The sequence below is a fragment of the Astatotilapia calliptera genome, chromosome 8 (genome assembly GCF_900246225.1).
Source record: "Astatotilapia calliptera chromosome 8, fAstCal1.2, whole genome shotgun sequence".
Classification (NCBI taxonomy): Eukaryota; Metazoa; Chordata; class Actinopteri; order Cichliformes; family Cichlidae; genus Astatotilapia; species Astatotilapia calliptera.
This window is the reverse complement of record NC_039309.1, coordinates 25,642,542-25,661,118: the sequence shown is the minus strand read 5'-3', so window position 1 is coordinate 25,661,118 and position 18,577 is coordinate 25,642,542. Positions and strand designations below refer to the sequence as shown.

At 43.2% G+C, this 18,577-nt stretch overlaps 1 protein-coding gene across 4 annotated transcripts in view; it reads right to left on the bottom strand.

Annotated features, from left to right (window-relative positions):
- myo15b (myosin XVB) overlaps positions 1-18,577 on the bottom strand; it is a 99,739-nt gene that overhangs the window by 13,443 nt on the left and 67,719 nt on the right. For all 4 annotated transcript variants that reach the window (XM_026177587.1, XM_026177588.1, XM_026177591.1 and 1 more), the window contains 16 exons: positions 17,185-17,252; positions 16,420-16,504; positions 14,439-14,471; positions 13,529-13,609; positions 12,607-12,710; positions 12,242-12,514; positions 8,903-8,978; positions 8,296-8,424; positions 5,844-6,012; positions 4,679-4,769; positions 4,335-4,575; positions 4,065-4,174; positions 2,329-2,388; positions 2,149-2,224; positions 1,912-2,030; positions 554-669 (listed from right to left, as the gene is read on the bottom strand). In XM_026177587.1, the coding sequence (XP_026033372.1) occupies positions 554-669; positions 1,912-2,030; positions 2,149-2,224; positions 2,329-2,388; positions 4,065-4,174; positions 4,335-4,575; positions 4,679-4,769; positions 5,844-6,012; positions 8,296-8,424; positions 8,903-8,978; positions 12,242-12,514; positions 12,607-12,710; positions 13,529-13,609; positions 14,439-14,471; positions 16,420-16,504; positions 17,185-17,252 (1,831 nt within the window). The remainder of the gene's footprint in view (positions 1-553; positions 670-1,911; positions 2,031-2,148; positions 2,225-2,328; positions 2,389-4,064; positions 4,175-4,334; positions 4,576-4,678; positions 4,770-5,843; positions 6,013-8,295; positions 8,425-8,902; positions 8,979-12,241; positions 12,515-12,606; positions 12,711-13,528; positions 13,610-14,438; positions 14,472-16,419; positions 16,505-17,184; positions 17,253-18,577) is intronic.

Below are 18,577 nucleotides of genomic sequence, written 5' to 3'. Positions count from 1 at the left end.
CACTATTCATTTTAAAGCCCAGTTTTTAAACCCTTACGATCTAACTACAGCCCAGCCCATGCAGCAGTATATTAATGACTAACCTCATATTGTGGATGGATTATCTCAGTTGTTCTCCTGACTGAAGTTTGGTCTGTTTACAGCACCCTGCCATGTGATTGCATTTGTCCCTAACCATCGGGAATCCTTACGTTAACTTTTATCGAGTGGAAAAAAAAGCGTATGTGGCCGAGCTGTGCATTTTAATTTTTCAGAAATCCCTCAGTCAGAACATGGTATAATTATTTAATCTTAAATATTTTTCAGAGACTTCCTGTGTACCACTAGAGGGAGCCTGCAGTTTGAGAATGACTGTTTTAGGATAATAAATAATGAACTTTACGTAGAGATAATTACGTTTTATATCATTTATTTAGCATGTATATTATGGATCCAGATGAGATTTTTTTATTTTAATATTAAAAATGGATAGTATGTAGAATGTACATACACAGTGAGAAAGTATTTCAAATAAATACCCTTACTCTGTGAATTTGTGCATGCAAATGCTTACCTGTAACCTCTGAGTAGCCGGAGATGTTTGGGGTTTATCCCCAATGCCCTCACCATCTTAAGGAGACGAATCCCGCGATGAGAGACACCCAACACCTGGGCATCCCCACTGTCTGGCTGCGTACAAACAGGAGATGCTTGCAAATAAATATCTGTAAGAAGTGTAAAGTGCAATAGATTCTACTGTATTGCACTTTAAACTACACAGCTCATGACTTTAGTGTCTCAATCAAGACCCAATATCTCAATCATATACCCCTGAACATACTGTATATGTTATTATAATAAAAACATCAAAATGGGCAGAAACAATCCAGAGTAATGTTGAATCTGAATTTATCAATTGACAATCTTATTTTTCATATGGTGCAATCTTCCAGCTGATACCATGGAGATACTCAACCAATCAGAGTAATATAACCTCATGGTGAACCCTGCATACTCTACACACATTTTTCCCCATCCAATCTGTTAGGTTGAAATTGTTAAATGTTGTAATTGTGTTACTTAAATTTGTAAATCTTAGTTCAATTACTATGGGTGTTTGTGTAAACTGTGTCACAGAATAAAAGGCTGCAGGGGAAGCTCTTTCACCAAACGGACAACTTTTCTGTGCAGTTTGATACATAATCTGTCTGTGCTGCATCCGTTTGAATCATATCTATCAAACAAACTCCAATTTGTTCATGTAACAGGGAAGTCCTCTTCACACATAATGTTAATGTTAAATGTTAATTATGGAAATCCAAGGGTTTAGTGCTAGGACTAATTACGTTTTTAATGTAGCTAATTACATGGAGTATAATTGGAAGGCACAGCATAAGTTTTCATTGCTTTGCAGACGATACCCAGCTTTATCTATCCAGAATGCAGGAATTTCTTGAACACATGACGACCTGGATGACCTTAAATTTCTGGCTAGTTAGATGCCCTATTCATATGATCAATGAGGCTGACTGCTAGAATAAGATCTTATCTTAATCACATACAAAACTGTGTGTGATTGACAAAGGCTGTGTGGGAAAATCCTGGTAGATTTGCAGCTACTGAAATATTAAAACATATATAAATATATGTTGAAATATCTGCAGGACCTCTTGGTCCTCTTGGACCTCTACATGCCTGAATGCATTGAGTTGCTGCTATTTGATTGGTTGCTTAGATAGAATAACCTGAATCTGTACCTGTTTTTGAATAGTTATACTAAATAAAGGTGTGGAAGAGTGTATATTGTAGAATACAGCTGGCTAAACACACAAAGAGCAGTGAAGCTCAGAGAAGCAGCAACCGAACTCGACTGATCACAGAACGGACAGTACAGTTTGGATGTTTTTTACTTTGATTTTTTGGTCTGCTCACCTTCACAGGGAACAGACGAGTAAAGTAGTTTTCCCAGTTGTCTCGAGCTGCAATGACAATCCTCTTCTTCATGTTGTTGTCCTGGATGGTGTTTATAGTTGTTCCTATGTTGAAATTTGCTATTGTGGGTGGCAAAAATGGTGTAACTGAGTCATATTCTTTCAAGCCACTGGCGGATAATGATTGGAAAAGCAGCATTGTCGCATTAAGGTTTATGATAAACTGTCAAAATCTTACCCAGCAGATCTTTCATCTTCCTTCTCTCCTCTTTGCTGATCTTCTCGCAGCTGTCAGAGTAAGTGTCCTTGATTATCTAAAAAAAAAAAAAAAAGTAAAAATAGAGTATTACAGAATTCCAAACTCTGTGTGTCTACCATGTCTATCAGATATATAGATGAACAAAAGAAATATACAGACCTGTTCACACAACAGATTAAGAATATAGGGCTGGTTAAACATCTCTCTGGGGTAAAAAACCTGCACATAAAACTTGCAGTTACTAACATGGACTTACAACAACATCCATCCATCCATCCATTCGCTTCCGCTTATCTTTTTCAGGGTCGCGGGGGTGCTGGATCCTATCCCAGCTGTCATAGGGCAAGAGGCGGGGTACACCCTGGACAGGTCACCAGTCTGTCGCAGGGCTAACACACTTATAACAGCAGTACTTCAAATTCCAAGTGTAGTGAAATGCCGTTTTTACACCTGGTTCCAATCAAGTCACCAGCATATAAGACCAGCATTCACAACAGACCAGATCTTCTGCTAACTCACGACCCACCTGGCAGTCACACTTCCCAAACTAAACTACTCACATCTCCGCCTGGATGCTGGTTCTGTCATCTGGTTGCTTCCTTTCCATCATTGGACTACACCTGCCTGCCTCCCTGCCAAGTCCCTCACTCCAAGTATATTCTGGACACTCCTCACCCAGAACCCCTTGGACACCCCCTCCTCGCATGACACTTGAACCTGCAACGCGTAAGCCCTAACCACCATAGTCTAATCCTTCAGCTGTGATTCACTAGACTGCCACTGACTACTTGTCTCCTCTCATTATAGTGACTGCGTACCTCCATCCAAGCCGCTGCCCCTTTTTCCATTCCCAGGATCCATCCATGAAATCTAGCACCTAGTCATAGCACTCAGTTTCATGCTCATAGTTTGACCTCATGGTTCTCAGTTCATAGCATTCATAGTTTCCTGCTTTGTAAGTTAACTAGGCACTGTAAATAAAGCCCGTTTTGCCTCCCTCTGTGTCTGCATTTGAGTCCACACCCACAGCCTGGCCCTCTCGGCCGTAACACATTGTCCGCTTAAATATTAACACATTTTTTACTTTTAGGCTGGACTGCTATAACAATTATTTTCTGGCTTTCTTAAAAAACGCAAATGCGTTCAATTGCTCCAGAATTGTGCAGTGAGCGTAATGACAGCAGTTGTCAGACTGCTGGCTTACTTGTGGTTCCTGAGAACAACAAGAATGGTAAGTAGAATGGGAGGCCGAGCCTTCAGCTTTTAGGCCCATCTTCTGTGGAACCAGCTACTATTCAGGAGCCAGACAGACTCTTCTGCTTTCAACATTAGGCTTAAAACTTTCCTTTTTGATAAAGCAGGTCTGGATCAGGGGACCCTAAATCCTCCCATAGTTACACTGCAATAGGCCTAGTCTGCTGGCGGCTACCCTACTGCACTGAGTGTTTTTTGTGCTTACACACCACTCTATATTTTCAGTAGTTATTATAAATGTCTGACTCTCTTGCACATTGATTATTTTGTCCTGTCTTCCGTCCATCACCCCCACCTTAATTTCGGTTCTGCTGAAGATTTCTTCCTGTTTAAAGGAAGCTTTTCCCTTCCACTGTCGTGAAGTGTTTGGTTAAAGGGGGCATATTATTGTATTACTGCGTTTTACCTTAAACACCTTGAGGCAACTGCCTGAAGGCGCTTGGGATTTGGCAGAAACAAAATTGAATTTTATGAAAGACCTTGGTCTTTCAAGAAAGGAGTTTCTCCTCTTATAACAATCTTGTTTCCACAAAACCCACTGCATCCCTATTTGATGGGTCCTTCACGATGGTAAGAAGGACCCAAAACAGTATCCATATAAGTGAACCTCCTAATTGTTTTTGTGTGCATGCAAATCTTACTTCTTTTCGCAGGAACAGTTTTCCTGGCATGTTGTAGTATGAGAAGTAAACCCCAGCAGAGAAGCGGTGGAGTTTGGACTGAATGCCTTCGTCCTCTGGCATATCATCATCTATAGTTAATACACAGTAAACTAAAGTTACTGACAAAGATACATACCCTCAGCTATATGAGGGCATATAGAGCTGTTGTCGGCCGATGCTATTTATCAGCCAAATATGTCACAGAATAATGCTGATGTATGGGGAAACATGAAGTCAGGGGACACCCACTTATTGATGGAGCAGCCATTGATGGTGGCTCAGGGATGTCCTGAAAGCCTGGGGAAGGTGGTGGGGAGTCAGGGGGAGAAGGAGGAGGGTGCTGGGGCTGCTGGGAGCTGAACAGGTCCTCCAGGGAGCGCTGTTTCTGTCTCATGCTGTTGGAGATGACTCTGCGACCCCTTGTTGATGGTGGAGATTTCTGTGGTGAACGGGTCTTTGGAGAAGGGGGTGGAGGAGGCAGCCACTGTTTCTATATACAGGAAGGATGTCAAACTGTTAAAGAATTACCTAATTAAGAGTGTAATTGCATAAACAAACAAAAAAGATTTCTAGTTATTTGTTTGTATTCTGACCTTCTGTTGTGCCACTGGTGCTTTGTTTTTAAGCTTAGCCAGAGCTTCCTCTTTGGGGTTACTCTTCTTTACAAATGATTTTGCAGGGTGTCTGCAAAGAGGAGAAAAAAGATATGTAGAAAACAAGACAATTCTATTAAGGTTTCATTTACATGCACGCTCTCAACAAGTTTTATTATGAACTGATAGAATATGAGTAAAACGAGCTAGCTTAAGATGTAAAATCTGATAAAAGGAAACAAAAAAAACATTTAAACATTTAAACATTAGTTTTACATTTTTTTTTTAAATTCCAGGGAAAAGATACCTAAATCTCTGACTCATAATTAATACTGGCGTACAAACAAAGAGAGCAGGAGGCCTAACATCACCACCAATGCTATAGAGTGGGAAGAAGAAAACCACTGTGTGTAAGGTGGGAGACGGACAACCACTGGGCAATCTGCAGAGAACAAAAGAGCTAAATAATATCTTTAACAGGGTTAGGTTAGTTTATACCATTGTGGTGCTTCCTCCATCACACATCCTGGATTCCATAAACTTCGACTACTTTCAGCACTTTTCCCTTTTCCTCAACTTCCCCATAAAATGAACCCCTTCCCTATTGTAATTTTTGGCTAGGTTAAGTGACAGCAGGAGAAACTACACGAGAGCAAGGCTGCAGTCCCCGATGACATCATCCCCAAAGTTCTAAGGACCTGGGATGGTGACCCTTTTACAACCTGAGTCTGTACACAAAAAGGGAATAAACTGGCTCTATGTCCTTAGGACGCAGAGATGCAAGTGAACAGCAAAATGTCAGGGATTTTCTCTCAGTCTGTTTTAGAGAGTGCAATGTACCTCCTATGGTCTGTTAGAGGAGTAACATCAGAGCTGGCGACATCAACAGACTGAATTGGTCAGGATAGCCATGTGACTGGCTGCAAACTGGACACATTCACCAAAATTTGGTTAAAGCTCCAATTATGTTTAAAGTGATACTCAAACCTCTGACGATCTAAAATGCCTTTCCATTTTCCCCCCAACATTTATGCTGACTCATCTTTGGTAGTTTTTCATCACATGTAAGATATAAAGAATGCTCAAGCAGTATCCAGATGATTAAAGGAAACTTCAATTTCAGGCTTTAATGGAAATGTGTACACAGAGGATGAAGTGCTCAGACCTGACGGGCTGAAAGGGTTCGGGTTCTGGTTGTGGTCGGCTGTTGAACTGTTTGATGATTTCCCGAATGTTGGAAGTGGGTTCAGGTTGAGGCTTAGTGAGGGGAGTTGGGGTTGGTTTTTCTTTTGGGGGGTCAACTTCCCTTGCAGGTGGGCTTTGTGGATGTTTCACTATGGGAGACAAAACGCAGGAAATGTAAGATATAAACACTAGCAAGCCTTCCTAATATGCTGCTGATCCATAGTGGCACCAAAACAGCCTGCTGAGGTCAGAATTCTGCAGTAAAGATGCCCTGTGCCATCAGTTACCAAGTCATTAGCAGCAGATTGTATTACGGATCTTTTCACATGTAAGTTTTTGGCTCGGACTATTATCTGAACCGAACCCACTTTCTTTGATGGTTCAGTATTTTGGCCAATTTTCATTAAGTATGAAAGGTCATCACTGAAGCTATTGACAGGAACAATGAATTACAGTAACACATCAGTGAAGGAGGAGTTAGAGTTTGTAATTAAAATATGCTGCAACAATACTGTAAAAAGTTCAAATGCAAGTGTACAGGAGAGCAAAGAATCCTGATTAAAAAAGAAACAGCAGTATTGTAACACTGTTGCATATAAGGAGAGGTAGCCCAAATAGTAAATAATGTAAGAATAATATTATGTTATGTCAAGTTCTTAGCTGCATGATAAAAATGCTTAAGCAAAATTAAAAACAAACAATGTAACATGCAAACAACATAAGTCTTCACTAAAATCTTCAACCTTTCCTTGTCATCAAACACCGTCCCGCCCTGCCTCAAAATCTCCACCATCATCCCCATCGCCAAGAAGACAGCTGTGGCCAGCCCAAATGACTACAGGCCTGTTGCACTTACGCCTGTAGTGATGAAGTGCTTTGAGAGACTGGTCTGTCAGCACATCAGGGCCGGTCTGCCTCCCACTCTGGACCCCCACCAATTTGCCTACAGGACAAATCGATCCACCGAGGACGCTATCACCATAGCGCTCCACACTGCGCTGAGTCACCTGGAGCACCGAGGAAGCTATGTGAGAATGCTCTTTCTGGACTTCAGCTCAGCATTCAATCATATCATCTCGGAGATCCTGGTCCAGAAACTGTCTCACCTGGGACTCTCCACCCCCATCTGCCTCTGGATCAAGGACTTCCTGACAAATAGACCACAGTCTGTCAGACTCGGCCCCCACCGGTCCAGCACCATCACGCTCAGCACCGGGTCTCCACAAGGATGTGTTTTGAGTCCCCTCCTGTTTACGCTCTCCGACTGCTCCCCTACCCATCTCTCAAACACCATCATAAAGTTCGCGGATGACACCACAGTGGTTGGACTCATCGCAAGGGGGGATGAGTCGGACTACAGAGATGAGGTCAACAGACTGACTGAGTGGTGTTCAGTTAACAACCTCCAACTGAACACCACGAAAACTAAAGAACTTATCTTGGACTTCAGGAAGGGCAGAGCAGACCCGGTCCCACTCTACATCCACGGGAACGTGTGGATGGGGGAACACTCCATGAGGTTTCTGGGTGTGCAGATATCTGATGACCTCTCCTGGACTGCAAATACTACGGCGGTGGTAAAAAAGGCCCAGCAGCATCTCCACTTTCTGAGAGTGCTCAGGAGGAACAACCTGGAGGAGAGGCTGCTGGTGACATTTTACAGAGCCACCATAGAGAGCATCCTAACGTACGGCATAACAACATGGTATGCAGGGTGCTCAGCTGCGGACAGGAAAGTACTGCAGAGGGTCATCAACACAGCCCAGAAGATCACTGGCTGCTCTCTGCCCAGCCTGGAGGTCACTGCAAACTCTCGGTACCTCAGCAGAGCTGGCAATATCATCAAGGACCACTCTCACCCCAGCAACCAACTGTTTGAACTATTACCGTCAGGCCGACGGTACAGGTCACATAAAACCAGGACAAACAGATTCAGGGATAGCTTCTTTCCCAGAGCTATCACCGTAGTAAATAAGCACAAAAACAATTGAACCTATTCCATACCGTCACTGTCATTATATTAAGCTGCTATTCATACTGTCATTATATTAATGCTGCTATCCTGTATATATTGTACATACTATTGTTTGAGTACTTACGATTGTTTTTTTTTTTTGTACTTTTTATATTTTACATTTATATTTATTATTGAATCTTGCACCAAGGGAGTGGCACTCCAATTTCGTTGTACTCTGTACAATGACAATAAAGGCTATTCTATTCTATTCTATTCTATAAACCTTGGCTCAGACTTTCACGTGTAAAAAGACTTGAATCCATAATGTTTTTGGTACAAAATATTATTATTTGCTATCATTTTACCATTTATTTGGTAGTTAGTTTGGAGATTACCCTAAATGATCTGAATTAAAATGAGCTTTTTAGAGGAAGGATCAGTTCAGAGAACCCTTGAACTTGTAAAATCCTCTTACCTTCTGGCTTAGCTGCTACAGGTGGGGGCAAAGGAGAAGTTAATGGAGGTGAGTGCTGTTGCTGTCTGGTTGTGCTTGGGGCTTGACGTGTCTTTAGGGTTTTAGGGTCTTTAGGGTTGGGCTGAGTGGCTGTAGGACAGCACAAGAAAATGGGATTAAGAAAAACCATGACTTAAAAAAAACACTACAGGAGCAATCACTGAAAATGCAAATTGAATTCTATAAATAGAAAAACAATATTTAAACCTCCTGTAAAACATAAAAACATCACAACATGGACCGACTAGTCAAAATCAACTCCATAAAGATTGCAGCCTAAAATCATTTAATTTGTATATTTTGACTTGAGGACCTTCTTAACAAAAATAAACAATAGGCTAAACCCCTGGCTTTACAAAGTCATGAATCAAGCATTCAAGAAAATATGGAATCAAGAAAAATTCTTGGGCATGAATCTGACCAATACATTAGAGATAAAAGCGTGGTGAAAGGGAAAAGGTTATTGCAGAAATTTATAAATGTTATACATGACTTGAATAATCTGTCAAACATATATCTTGTGAATGATACATTTGAGCAAGAAAGAACATTTTGCTGTTGAACTCACCAATCTTCTGGAAGAAGTCCCTCTTATCTTTGACAGAGTATAGCTCATCTGCATCTAAGTTTACTTCTGTTTCTGGCTGTAAAAGTAACATTTAAACGATAAGGAGAAGGAAGTGCATAATGACATGACACTATTGTTTCACATTCACAGAGTTTGAGGTAAAAAATCCAAATTGAAAGACTAAAGCAAACACTGTCTGTATCCTACGTTGTAAGTGTATTGACCAGCTGTTTTCAGAAACAAGTCAGTCATCATTTCAATTGAATAATATGTATGTATTTGCAAGTCATTTAAAAAAGATTGTACACTAAAAATTTTGGGGGGATTTTTGATTAACAATCTGCGAGCTCCAATTCAGTCACATCTATGCGTATGTTGTAGAGAATCCCTCACATTACACTGCTCCCAGGATCAATAGTTTCAAAGTACGGACAGCTACCTGTAATTTCAGTCTGGACGGGCAAACAATGCTGCCATGTAGGAGGTAAAGAACAAGAAACAGTTCATAGTTAAAGCAAAGGAAAGCAGTACATAACTAGCTCAAATAAACTACCACATGGAAAAAGTATGTTTTGTTCATTTTGACATTTACAGTGTAGGACCAGAAAAGTATTCATTTGTCACTTTAATGTTGTGTCATAACAGTAAAGTTTTCACAATGTCAGTGAATCATTCCTACAGTTTAAAATGCAGGCGGGGTTAATGTGGAGAAGCAGGGATTGGTGTGATTAGGTCATTCCCTAAGGTGGGGTTAGGAGAGGCGTGTTGGCGCAATACTTTACGCTCTTCTGGCAGCTGTAAATAAATGTCGATTTGTGCATTCGACAGCACAGCAACTATCTGGCGGTTTGTTAAACTGTGATTGATGGCAAAGGAGTGCAAAGGACTGCAGTACTGTTTTTCCCTCTAGGTGGATGCATCCCCCTAGCTCTGACGCCATGTGAAAACTATGAGTCTGTGGGTGTGGGCAGGACTGGATACAAATATTGCGGGAGCGGGTGGATGTGACAGAGAGGGAAAGTGGGAGTGGGCAGTAATGCTCAGAAATTCAAGGGGGCAAGGATTTTTTAAAAAAATGTCACAGCAAGTAACCAACTGAATACAAGTACCACACTGACAGTGTTTTGAAAAGTAGTTGCTCACACAATATGCTATAAACTATACTATATATATATATATATATATATGGCTGTTCAACTAGTTAACGAAAGACACCCGGAATGGCTAACTGAAGGCCGGACGGTCCTGATCCCCAAGAAGGGACCGGTCCCCTCCAACTACCGACCAATAACCTGCCTCAGTACTACATGGAAGCTCCTGTCAGGCATCATATCGGCTAAGATGAACAGGCACATGGGTCAATACATGAGTGGGACACAGAAAGGAATTGGCAAGAATACCAGAGGTGCAAAACACCAGCTACTGGTAGACAGAACAATCAGCCGAGACTGCAAGACCAGACTGACCAACCTGTGCACTGCCTGGATTGATTACAAGAAGGCCTATGACTCAATGCCCCACAGCTGGATACTGGAATGCCTAGAATTGTACAAGATCAATGGGACCCTAAGAGCCTTCATCAGGAACTCAATGGGGATGTGGCGTACAACACTAGAGGCCAACTCCAAGCCCATAGCACAAGTCACCATCAAGTGCGGGATCTACCAAGGAGATGCTCTGTCCCCACTGCTGTTCTGCATAGGCCTGAACCCCCTCAGTGAGATCATTAACAAGACTGGCTACGGATACCGACTACGGAACGGAGTAGTTGTCAGCCACCTCCTGTACATGGATGACATCAAGCTGTATGCCAAGAGTGAACGAGACATCGATTCACTGATCCACACTACCAGGCTATACAGCAATGACATTGGAATGTCGTTGGGACTGGAGAAGTGTAGTCGGATGGTAACAAAGAGAGGGAAGGTAGTCAGAACTGAGGGGATTGAACTACCAGAAGGCAACATTGCAGACATAGAGGACAGTTACAAGTACTTGGGGATCCCGCAGGCAAATGGGAACCATGAAGAGGCCGCTAGAAAGGCTGCAACCACCAAGTACCTGCAGAGGGTCAGGCAAGTCCTGAGGAGTCAGCTGAATGGTAAGAACAAGATTCGGGCCATCAACACATACGCCCTGCCCGTGATCAGGTACCCTGCTGGGGTAATAAGCTGGCCAAAGGAGGAGATAGAAGCCACTGACATAAAGACAAGAAAGCTCCTGACCATGCATGGAGGGTTTCACCCCAAGTCCAGCACCCTGAGGCTGTACGCTAAGTGGAAGGAAGGGGGCCGGGGACTGGTGAGTGTCAGCACCACAGTCCAGGATGAGACAACGAACATCCAAGAATACATTGGGAAGATGGCCCCAACTGACCGAGTGCTCAGTGAATACCTCAGGCAGCAGAAACCCAAGAAAGAGGAGGGAGACGAGGAACCATCATGGAAGGACAGGCCCCTGCACGGTATGTACCACCAGCAGATAGAGGAGGTGGCTGATATCCAGAAATCCTACCAGTGGCTGGACAAAGCTGGACTGAAAGACAGCACAGAGGCACTAATCATGGCAGCACAAGAACAAGCTCTGAGTACAAGATCCATAGAGGCTGGGGTCTATCACACCAGGCAAGACCCCAGGTGCAGGCTGTGTAAAGATGCCCCAGAGACAATCCAGCACATAACAGCAGGGTGCAAGATGCTAGCAGGCAAGGCATACATGGAACGCCATAACCAAGTGGCCGGCATAGTGTACAGGAACATCTGTGCCGAGTATAACCTAGAAGTCCCAAGGTCAAAATGGGAGATGCCCCCAAGGGTGGTGGAGAATGACCGAGCTAAGATCCTGTGGGACTTCCAGATACAGACGGACAAAATGGTGGTGGCTAACCAACCGGACATAGTGGTGGTAGACAAACAGAAGAAGACGGCCGTAGTGATCGATGTAGCGGTTCCGAATGACAGCAATATCAGGAAGAAGGAACACAAGAAGCTGGAGAAATACCAAGGGCTCAGAGAAGAGCTCGAGAGGATGTGGAGGGTGAAGGTAACGGTGGTCCCCGTGGTAATCGGAGCACTAGGTGCGGTGACTCCCAAGCTAGGCGAGTGGCTCCAGCAGATCCCGGGAAAAACATCGGAAATCTCTGTCCAGAAGAGCGCAGTCCTGGGAACAGCTAAGATACTGCGCAGGACCCTCAAGCTCCCAGGCCTCTGGTAGAGGACCCGAGCTTGAAGGATAAACCGCCCGCAGGGGCGTGCTGGGTGTTTTTTATATATATATATATATATATATATATATATATATATATATATATATATATATATATATATTTAATATAAATACCTCTGCCTCAGGCTGACTGTAGTTTTGGGTGATTTTAGGCGCAGATGCTTTGGACTGGACAGGTGGGGGTGAGCGAGACTGAGGAGGAGGTGAACTTGAACGGTCCTTAGAACGCCGTTCTGATCTACGCCTCCGTTCCCTCTCATCCTCCTGCCTTCTTTCCTGTTCCCTCTGCCTTTGTTCCTCCCTCTTCAGTCTCTCCTGCTCCTTCTTCTGCTGCTCCTGTGCCTGCTGCTGGGACAGAGTCATTGCCTGCATGGTCATCTGCTGGGCCTGAGAGGACAGGGGAGAAATTTAAACTTTGGCCTTACGAGGGATGAAGGGGTGATAAAGGATGTGACCAAAATGATCATCATAGTGCTGACCATGAGAAGGGCTTGCTGGTTGATTAGAGCCTGTTGCGTTGCTGCTGCCATCTGCATGGGGTCAGCAGCAGGAGCAGGCATGGGAGCCTGAGGCATCATCATGGCTGTGTATGATCAATTATGACAAATTGTTACACATATTTAAATACATATATAAAACTCTGCAAACACAGTGCTTATAAACTATTTCATGCATATATAATTTTGTTTTTTTGCACTTCCAGTTATTTGCCCCACCAGAGCAGTCTTGTGATGACAAATGTTGGACTTTGACCACAAATGTTGATGGTCAAAGTGCGACCTGACGTAGCGTTGGCATTTAATTATTTTGTGATGATTATGGAAAGATTATGCAGAGTGAGTCATGACAATCCCATGCAGGAAGAATGCACACAGTTGTTGGTACCAGTTGTTTGGGGGGGGCATTTCACTGGAGTGCATGGGGATATCACTTTGTATTCGTTCTGATGCAGGTTAATGCAACACAATATCCCAAAGCAGTGCTGCATTTCAGCAAAGAGTGCACTGTTTCAAGTCATATCCTGAGTCGGGATCCCAGGGTAGAGATACCGACTGACCAGGGCACTTTGTTCATGTCTTGCACACAAGAAGAACTACTGGGCATTAAACCTTTTGGACCAGCGTTTACCACCCTCAGACTAATGAGTTGGTGGACTGCCTGAATGAGACTTTAAGGGGTGAGTAGGCTAAGACTCCCTAGACTAAGTCAGGACATGGGGTTACGTTGCGGAGTGTCATGTGCTAGAGGGGGGGGGGGGTGGGGATGCAGTGGGTCCAGGAGGCAGTGTCAGAGGAGGCTGGTTGGCTGTCCCTTAGGAGGTGGTAGTTGACCTACCAATAATCTGTGTCATCATATGAGCCCAGGTCTGAAAAAAATGAATAAGAAATGTTGGAGAATTACCTGGCATGGTTGGCATGGCTGGCATGGCTGGCATCATGGGATTTGCACCATAACTGGGCATTGCGGGGTTGACTGGTGCTCCTATACATACAGAAAGCAACATATGGAGAATTGAAACATTTTCTGTAATTTATTTGAATCCATAACTTAAAAAAATCCAAAACATAAAAATTAAACTGCATATGAGTATTCTAAAAGATAACCAGTATAAGCGATATACATATATATTATACATACACAGATATGAGATATAAAACTCCACATGGAATAAACCAAGAAACAGCATTAACCAAATCAGCTTTAAAATGGCTTTAAAAACAACAACAAACAGAACAACAATGTTTATTTTAACTGCTTAATATATACAGCAGGTACGTTTAGGCCCAACCTGACCCCTGATCAAAATTGTCACCTATTAGATATCTCCAAATTGAAATCAGACAGCACTAGACCTATAAAAGATATTTTCTAGTTTGTGAAACTATGCTTGTTTAGTGTATGTCTACAAAGTAAGCTAATGATATCCCCCTTTTTAAGAGGTTAAAAAGATCAAGAATTATCAAGAATTACTAAAATTATAAACAGAATGTGAAAAAACTACAAATTCAACACTACATATATCATGTTGTATGTCAAGAAGGGATAATGGTTCACCGCTTTTCAATGTTGAAGGATAGGCAGTAAACTAATGAGGCTTGCAGTACTGTGTTCGGTTATATTAGTTAACTATACTGAAGTGTGCCTTCTACAGGGCCCCCTAACTGCATATCAAATGGAGATCTTAGAACAAACCTGGCTGGCCTAAAGACATTCATAATCAATGGCATGACAAAAAGTGAATATTTTCTCAATGATGAAAGAAGAAGTGAAGGCTTGATTCTTTATATCAGAAATGTAATAAATTACTTACCCAAAGGATAGCTTGGCATTGTCATAGGCATACCTGTAAAAATGGTGTTTTAGTGTGCAGTTGAAATGGCACATAACAAGCTAAAATCCTGTCTTTCAAAAATGTGTATAAGATATATGACGAGCAGCAATACAATTTCAGTTCGTGTGTCCTAGTAATCCCAGGTGCCAGGGGCGTCTGTTGCCCCCTAGTCTCCCAAACCAAATTGTTCCTGGGTGAGGGGTCAGACAAAGAGTAATTCAATCAACCCTTATGAAAAGAACTAAAACAAGGGACCAGGCATCTTGGATGAGAGATGAAATGTCTTCATGAAACTTAAAAAAGGCCAGTTACTTTCTTTCCAAGCTCCTTCAACTGGTTACATATAGTAGATCTCATCTCAACTCACTTACTTGGGCTCCATAACCAATCTCCTGGAGAGGGTTTGGACTCTATTCCAGTCTGGAGTTGCCCTTGAGGAATTGGCCTTTTGTTCTTTTCTTCTCTTTTTTTGCCTTTCCCATCTGGCAGTGTAGCAATCAGAATTATTGTCTGAAGGCCAAGAAAAATGCCCAACAGATTCAACATGACTTTCTGTTAGTCTTGAATCAATTTTGGCACCATTCGGGATCTCATTAAGGGAAAGCATTGCTCTACTCACAGGGTGTGTGGTGGGGTGGGGGGCTGCTGAACTCAACTGAGGATATGGTCAAGTGGTAAAAGGAAAACGTTGAGGACCTCTTTAACCACACTGACATGCCTTCTGTAGAGGAAGCAGAGTCGCCCATCACACTGCTACCCACCTGGCAAGATGAGTAATTCATGCCCCCCAGGGGGGCGGAGCAGAAAGGAAAGCTCTTCCATTTGTTGAACCCTGGTCAATGCAGTTTTTTTTGTCCTGGATGCAGAACACTCAACCAGCTCTTTGTCCTGTTTTTTTTTTTTTTTTTTTTTTGCATACTCAGGAGTATGGGGTGTTCTAGCCTGTTGTTGTGAGCCAAAGGAGAAATGTGAGCTTGGTCCACATTTCTGGCAATAGGTTTGACTCATTTCCAGTGGTTGTTGGACTCTGCCACAGCTGCCACTAGTCAATGATTCTTTTTATAATTTTATGGACATAATTTCTAGGTGTAGGTGGATGTGGATCTGCTGGCTTCATCAGGCTTCATTGCAAGTAGAGTTGGCCTCCAGCTTGCACTGGAGTTGTTTGCAACCTAGTGTGAAGCACCTCCAAATCTGAGGCCATGGTCCTCAGTCAGAAAAGGCTGGAGCGCCCACGCAGGGTCATCAATGAATTGCTGCTCCAAGTGGAGTAGTTTAGGTATCTTGTGGTCTTGTTCACGAGTGAGGAGAGAGGGGAGGAAGTGAGTGATAGAAGGATTGGGACCAAAGATGGATGGATGCAAACGATGTACCGCTTCATCATGGTGAAGAGAGCTGAGCATAAAAGCAAAGCTCTCAATTTACTGGTCAAGCTACGTCCCCTGTCTCACTTATGGTCACGAGCTTTGCGTAGTGACTGAAAGAATGAGGGTGCGGATACAAGCAGTAGAAATAAGCTTTATCCTAAGGGTAGCTGGTCTCTCTTTTAGAGATAGGGTGAGGAGTTCAGTCATTTGAGAGGGGCTAAGAGTTGAGCTGCTGCTCCTCTACATTCAAAGGAGCCAGCGAGATGGTTCAGATATCTGACTAGATGCCTTCTGGTCACCTCCTGTGTGAGGTGCTCTGGATATGTCCCACCTGGAGGAGCCACTGGGCCAGACCCAGGATACACTGGCAAGATTACATCTCTTAGCTGGCTTGAGAATGCCTGGGGTTACCCTGGATAAGCTGGAGGTGACTTGGCAGAGGGAGGTTTGGCTTTGTCTGCGTAGGCTGCTGCCCCTACCCCTAAGCAGATCGATTTTACCTTTTAGTGTGAACATTATGAACAATCTACACGTTTAAGAATGTTTTGTAGTTCAACTACGAAGTAAATACATGTGGCGTGTGAATTTCCTACCTGCTCCATACATGCCAGAGTGCATCGGTCCAATCCCCCCTCCCCCTCTCATCCTGCGATTCAGAATAGCTACTCTTTCCATGTCCTACACACACAAACACACAAAAATGAGCTGTGTATCACATTATAAGTGACACGGCAGCCACAACTACACGTGGAGTTGCTGGAAATAAGCCTTAACAAATTCAGTAACAACATAATAATGTTCTACAATATATAAGCATATCTCTGAACTAAACACTAAAAATGCATACTACACAGTTTAGCCTGCACATACTGTCTAGTATAAATTACATCGTTATATACAAGCATTAAATTTCTAATTTATCAAATGAGCAGTCTTTACCTTAAAGCAGGGGTGCTCAATCCCGGTCCTCGAGAGCTACCGTCCTGCAGCTTTTAGATGCATCCCTACTCCAACACAGCTGAATCAAATGAATGGCTTGTTTTCAGGCCTTTGCCAAACACGATGGCATGCTGAAGAGGTAATCAAACCATTTGATTCAGCTGTGTTGGAGTAGGGATGCATCTAAAAGCTGCAGGACGGTAGCTCTCGAGGACCGGGATTGGGCACCCCTGCCTTAAAGCATCTCTCTTTTTCTCTTTATATCTTTCCTTTCTTACATTGTTTTTCGTATCAGAGAAAGTAAAGTTATCATGCATGAACATTTTTTTCTCTGGGAAATACTAGCCTAGTAGTCACTGTGCCCTCAGCTAGAAGACAAAATTATAAGCCAAACTGCAAAGAAACACAACACAACTCACTGGAGGTCCATTGTCCAGTACGGGTTCAAATATGTCATCAACATAGGCCTCCATCTGTCGACTGCGCCCTGAAGATGGAAAGAATTTCTCATTAGTTAGAGTAAAAAAAAGGACCTTTGTGTTGTCTTTGCTGGTTGCCTGTACGACTACTCCTTTATTTTTTCAACCAAGAACTAAATATCAACATAATATTTTTTATACTACTTTTTGACACAATCATAATCATAATAGTATTTTTATTTTGTTTTTATTTTGTTATTCAAGTTCATTCATGAGGATGAAAGGAATTGGGCTTGCTGGATAGACCCTTTGTTGTTTGCAGTGTGGGAGGCTCCCCAGGCCTTCATTGTGTTTTCCCCCTTTCCCCCCAAGCCCAGTTAAAAATGAGATTTAGTATGTCCTGGACCTGAAAGCAAAGCTGCAATCATTGTCAAGGTTGTCAAGGGAGAATTTATTCCAGGCCCAGGAATGTCAACAGCACCTGTATAACAGAGGGGTTAGACTCAGGCAATTTTCAATGGGAGACAAAGTGCTTGTATTATGCCCTTCTTCAAGCGTAAAGACACTCGCCAAGTGGCAAGGACTCTTTGTGGCCACACGGTGAGTTGGCGATGTTGACTATGAGGTGGTATGGCTGGTGAATGAGGTGTCATGGTCTGATGCCTATCTCATGGCCTGGGTTGGGGCTGCTGGACTCCTTAACTGGAAAGATCCGGCTTAATTTTTCACAACACTGGATTTAACCGAGGGCTACTGGCAGATTCCCTTGTCTGCAGTATCCAAGGAAAAAACAGCCTTCTCCATGATGTTATCATCCATAGTAACAACCGGCATGTGTACTGGGTAGCTGTGGTCCTGGAGTCCCTGATGTAGGCGGGGCTCATAGCCAACCCAAAGAAGTCTGCGTTTGGATCAAGGGAGGCACAGTGTTAGCGTACCATTTGGGAGGCGGGCAGGTGTGCCTACAGGTGGAGAAAACAGTAGCCATTGCATCTTGGGGCTGGCTCAAGGTTCAAGGTTCAAGGTTCTTTATTTGTCACATGCATAGTTATACAAGTATAACACACAGTGAAATGTAGCCTGACACGCTGGTTACTACCGCTGGTTCGTGCCTGGATTTGGGGAATGGACCAGACCCTTGACTGACCTCACGTGAAAGGGTGCCCCAGATCTGGGCCAGGGGATAAAGCAGTGCAAGGCGGCATTTGTACAGATAAAAACGGCCCTTCACTGGGAGCCACTGTTTCACACACCTAACTTTTCTGAATGTATTTTGGTTTGTAGTGTATAGATTAGTGCTGTCAGCGTTAATCTTGTTAATGCCATAACCGCATGTGGCAAATCTCTGTTAGTGAGTTAATGCGGATCACCCCGTGCGTGGGGCTGCACGGCG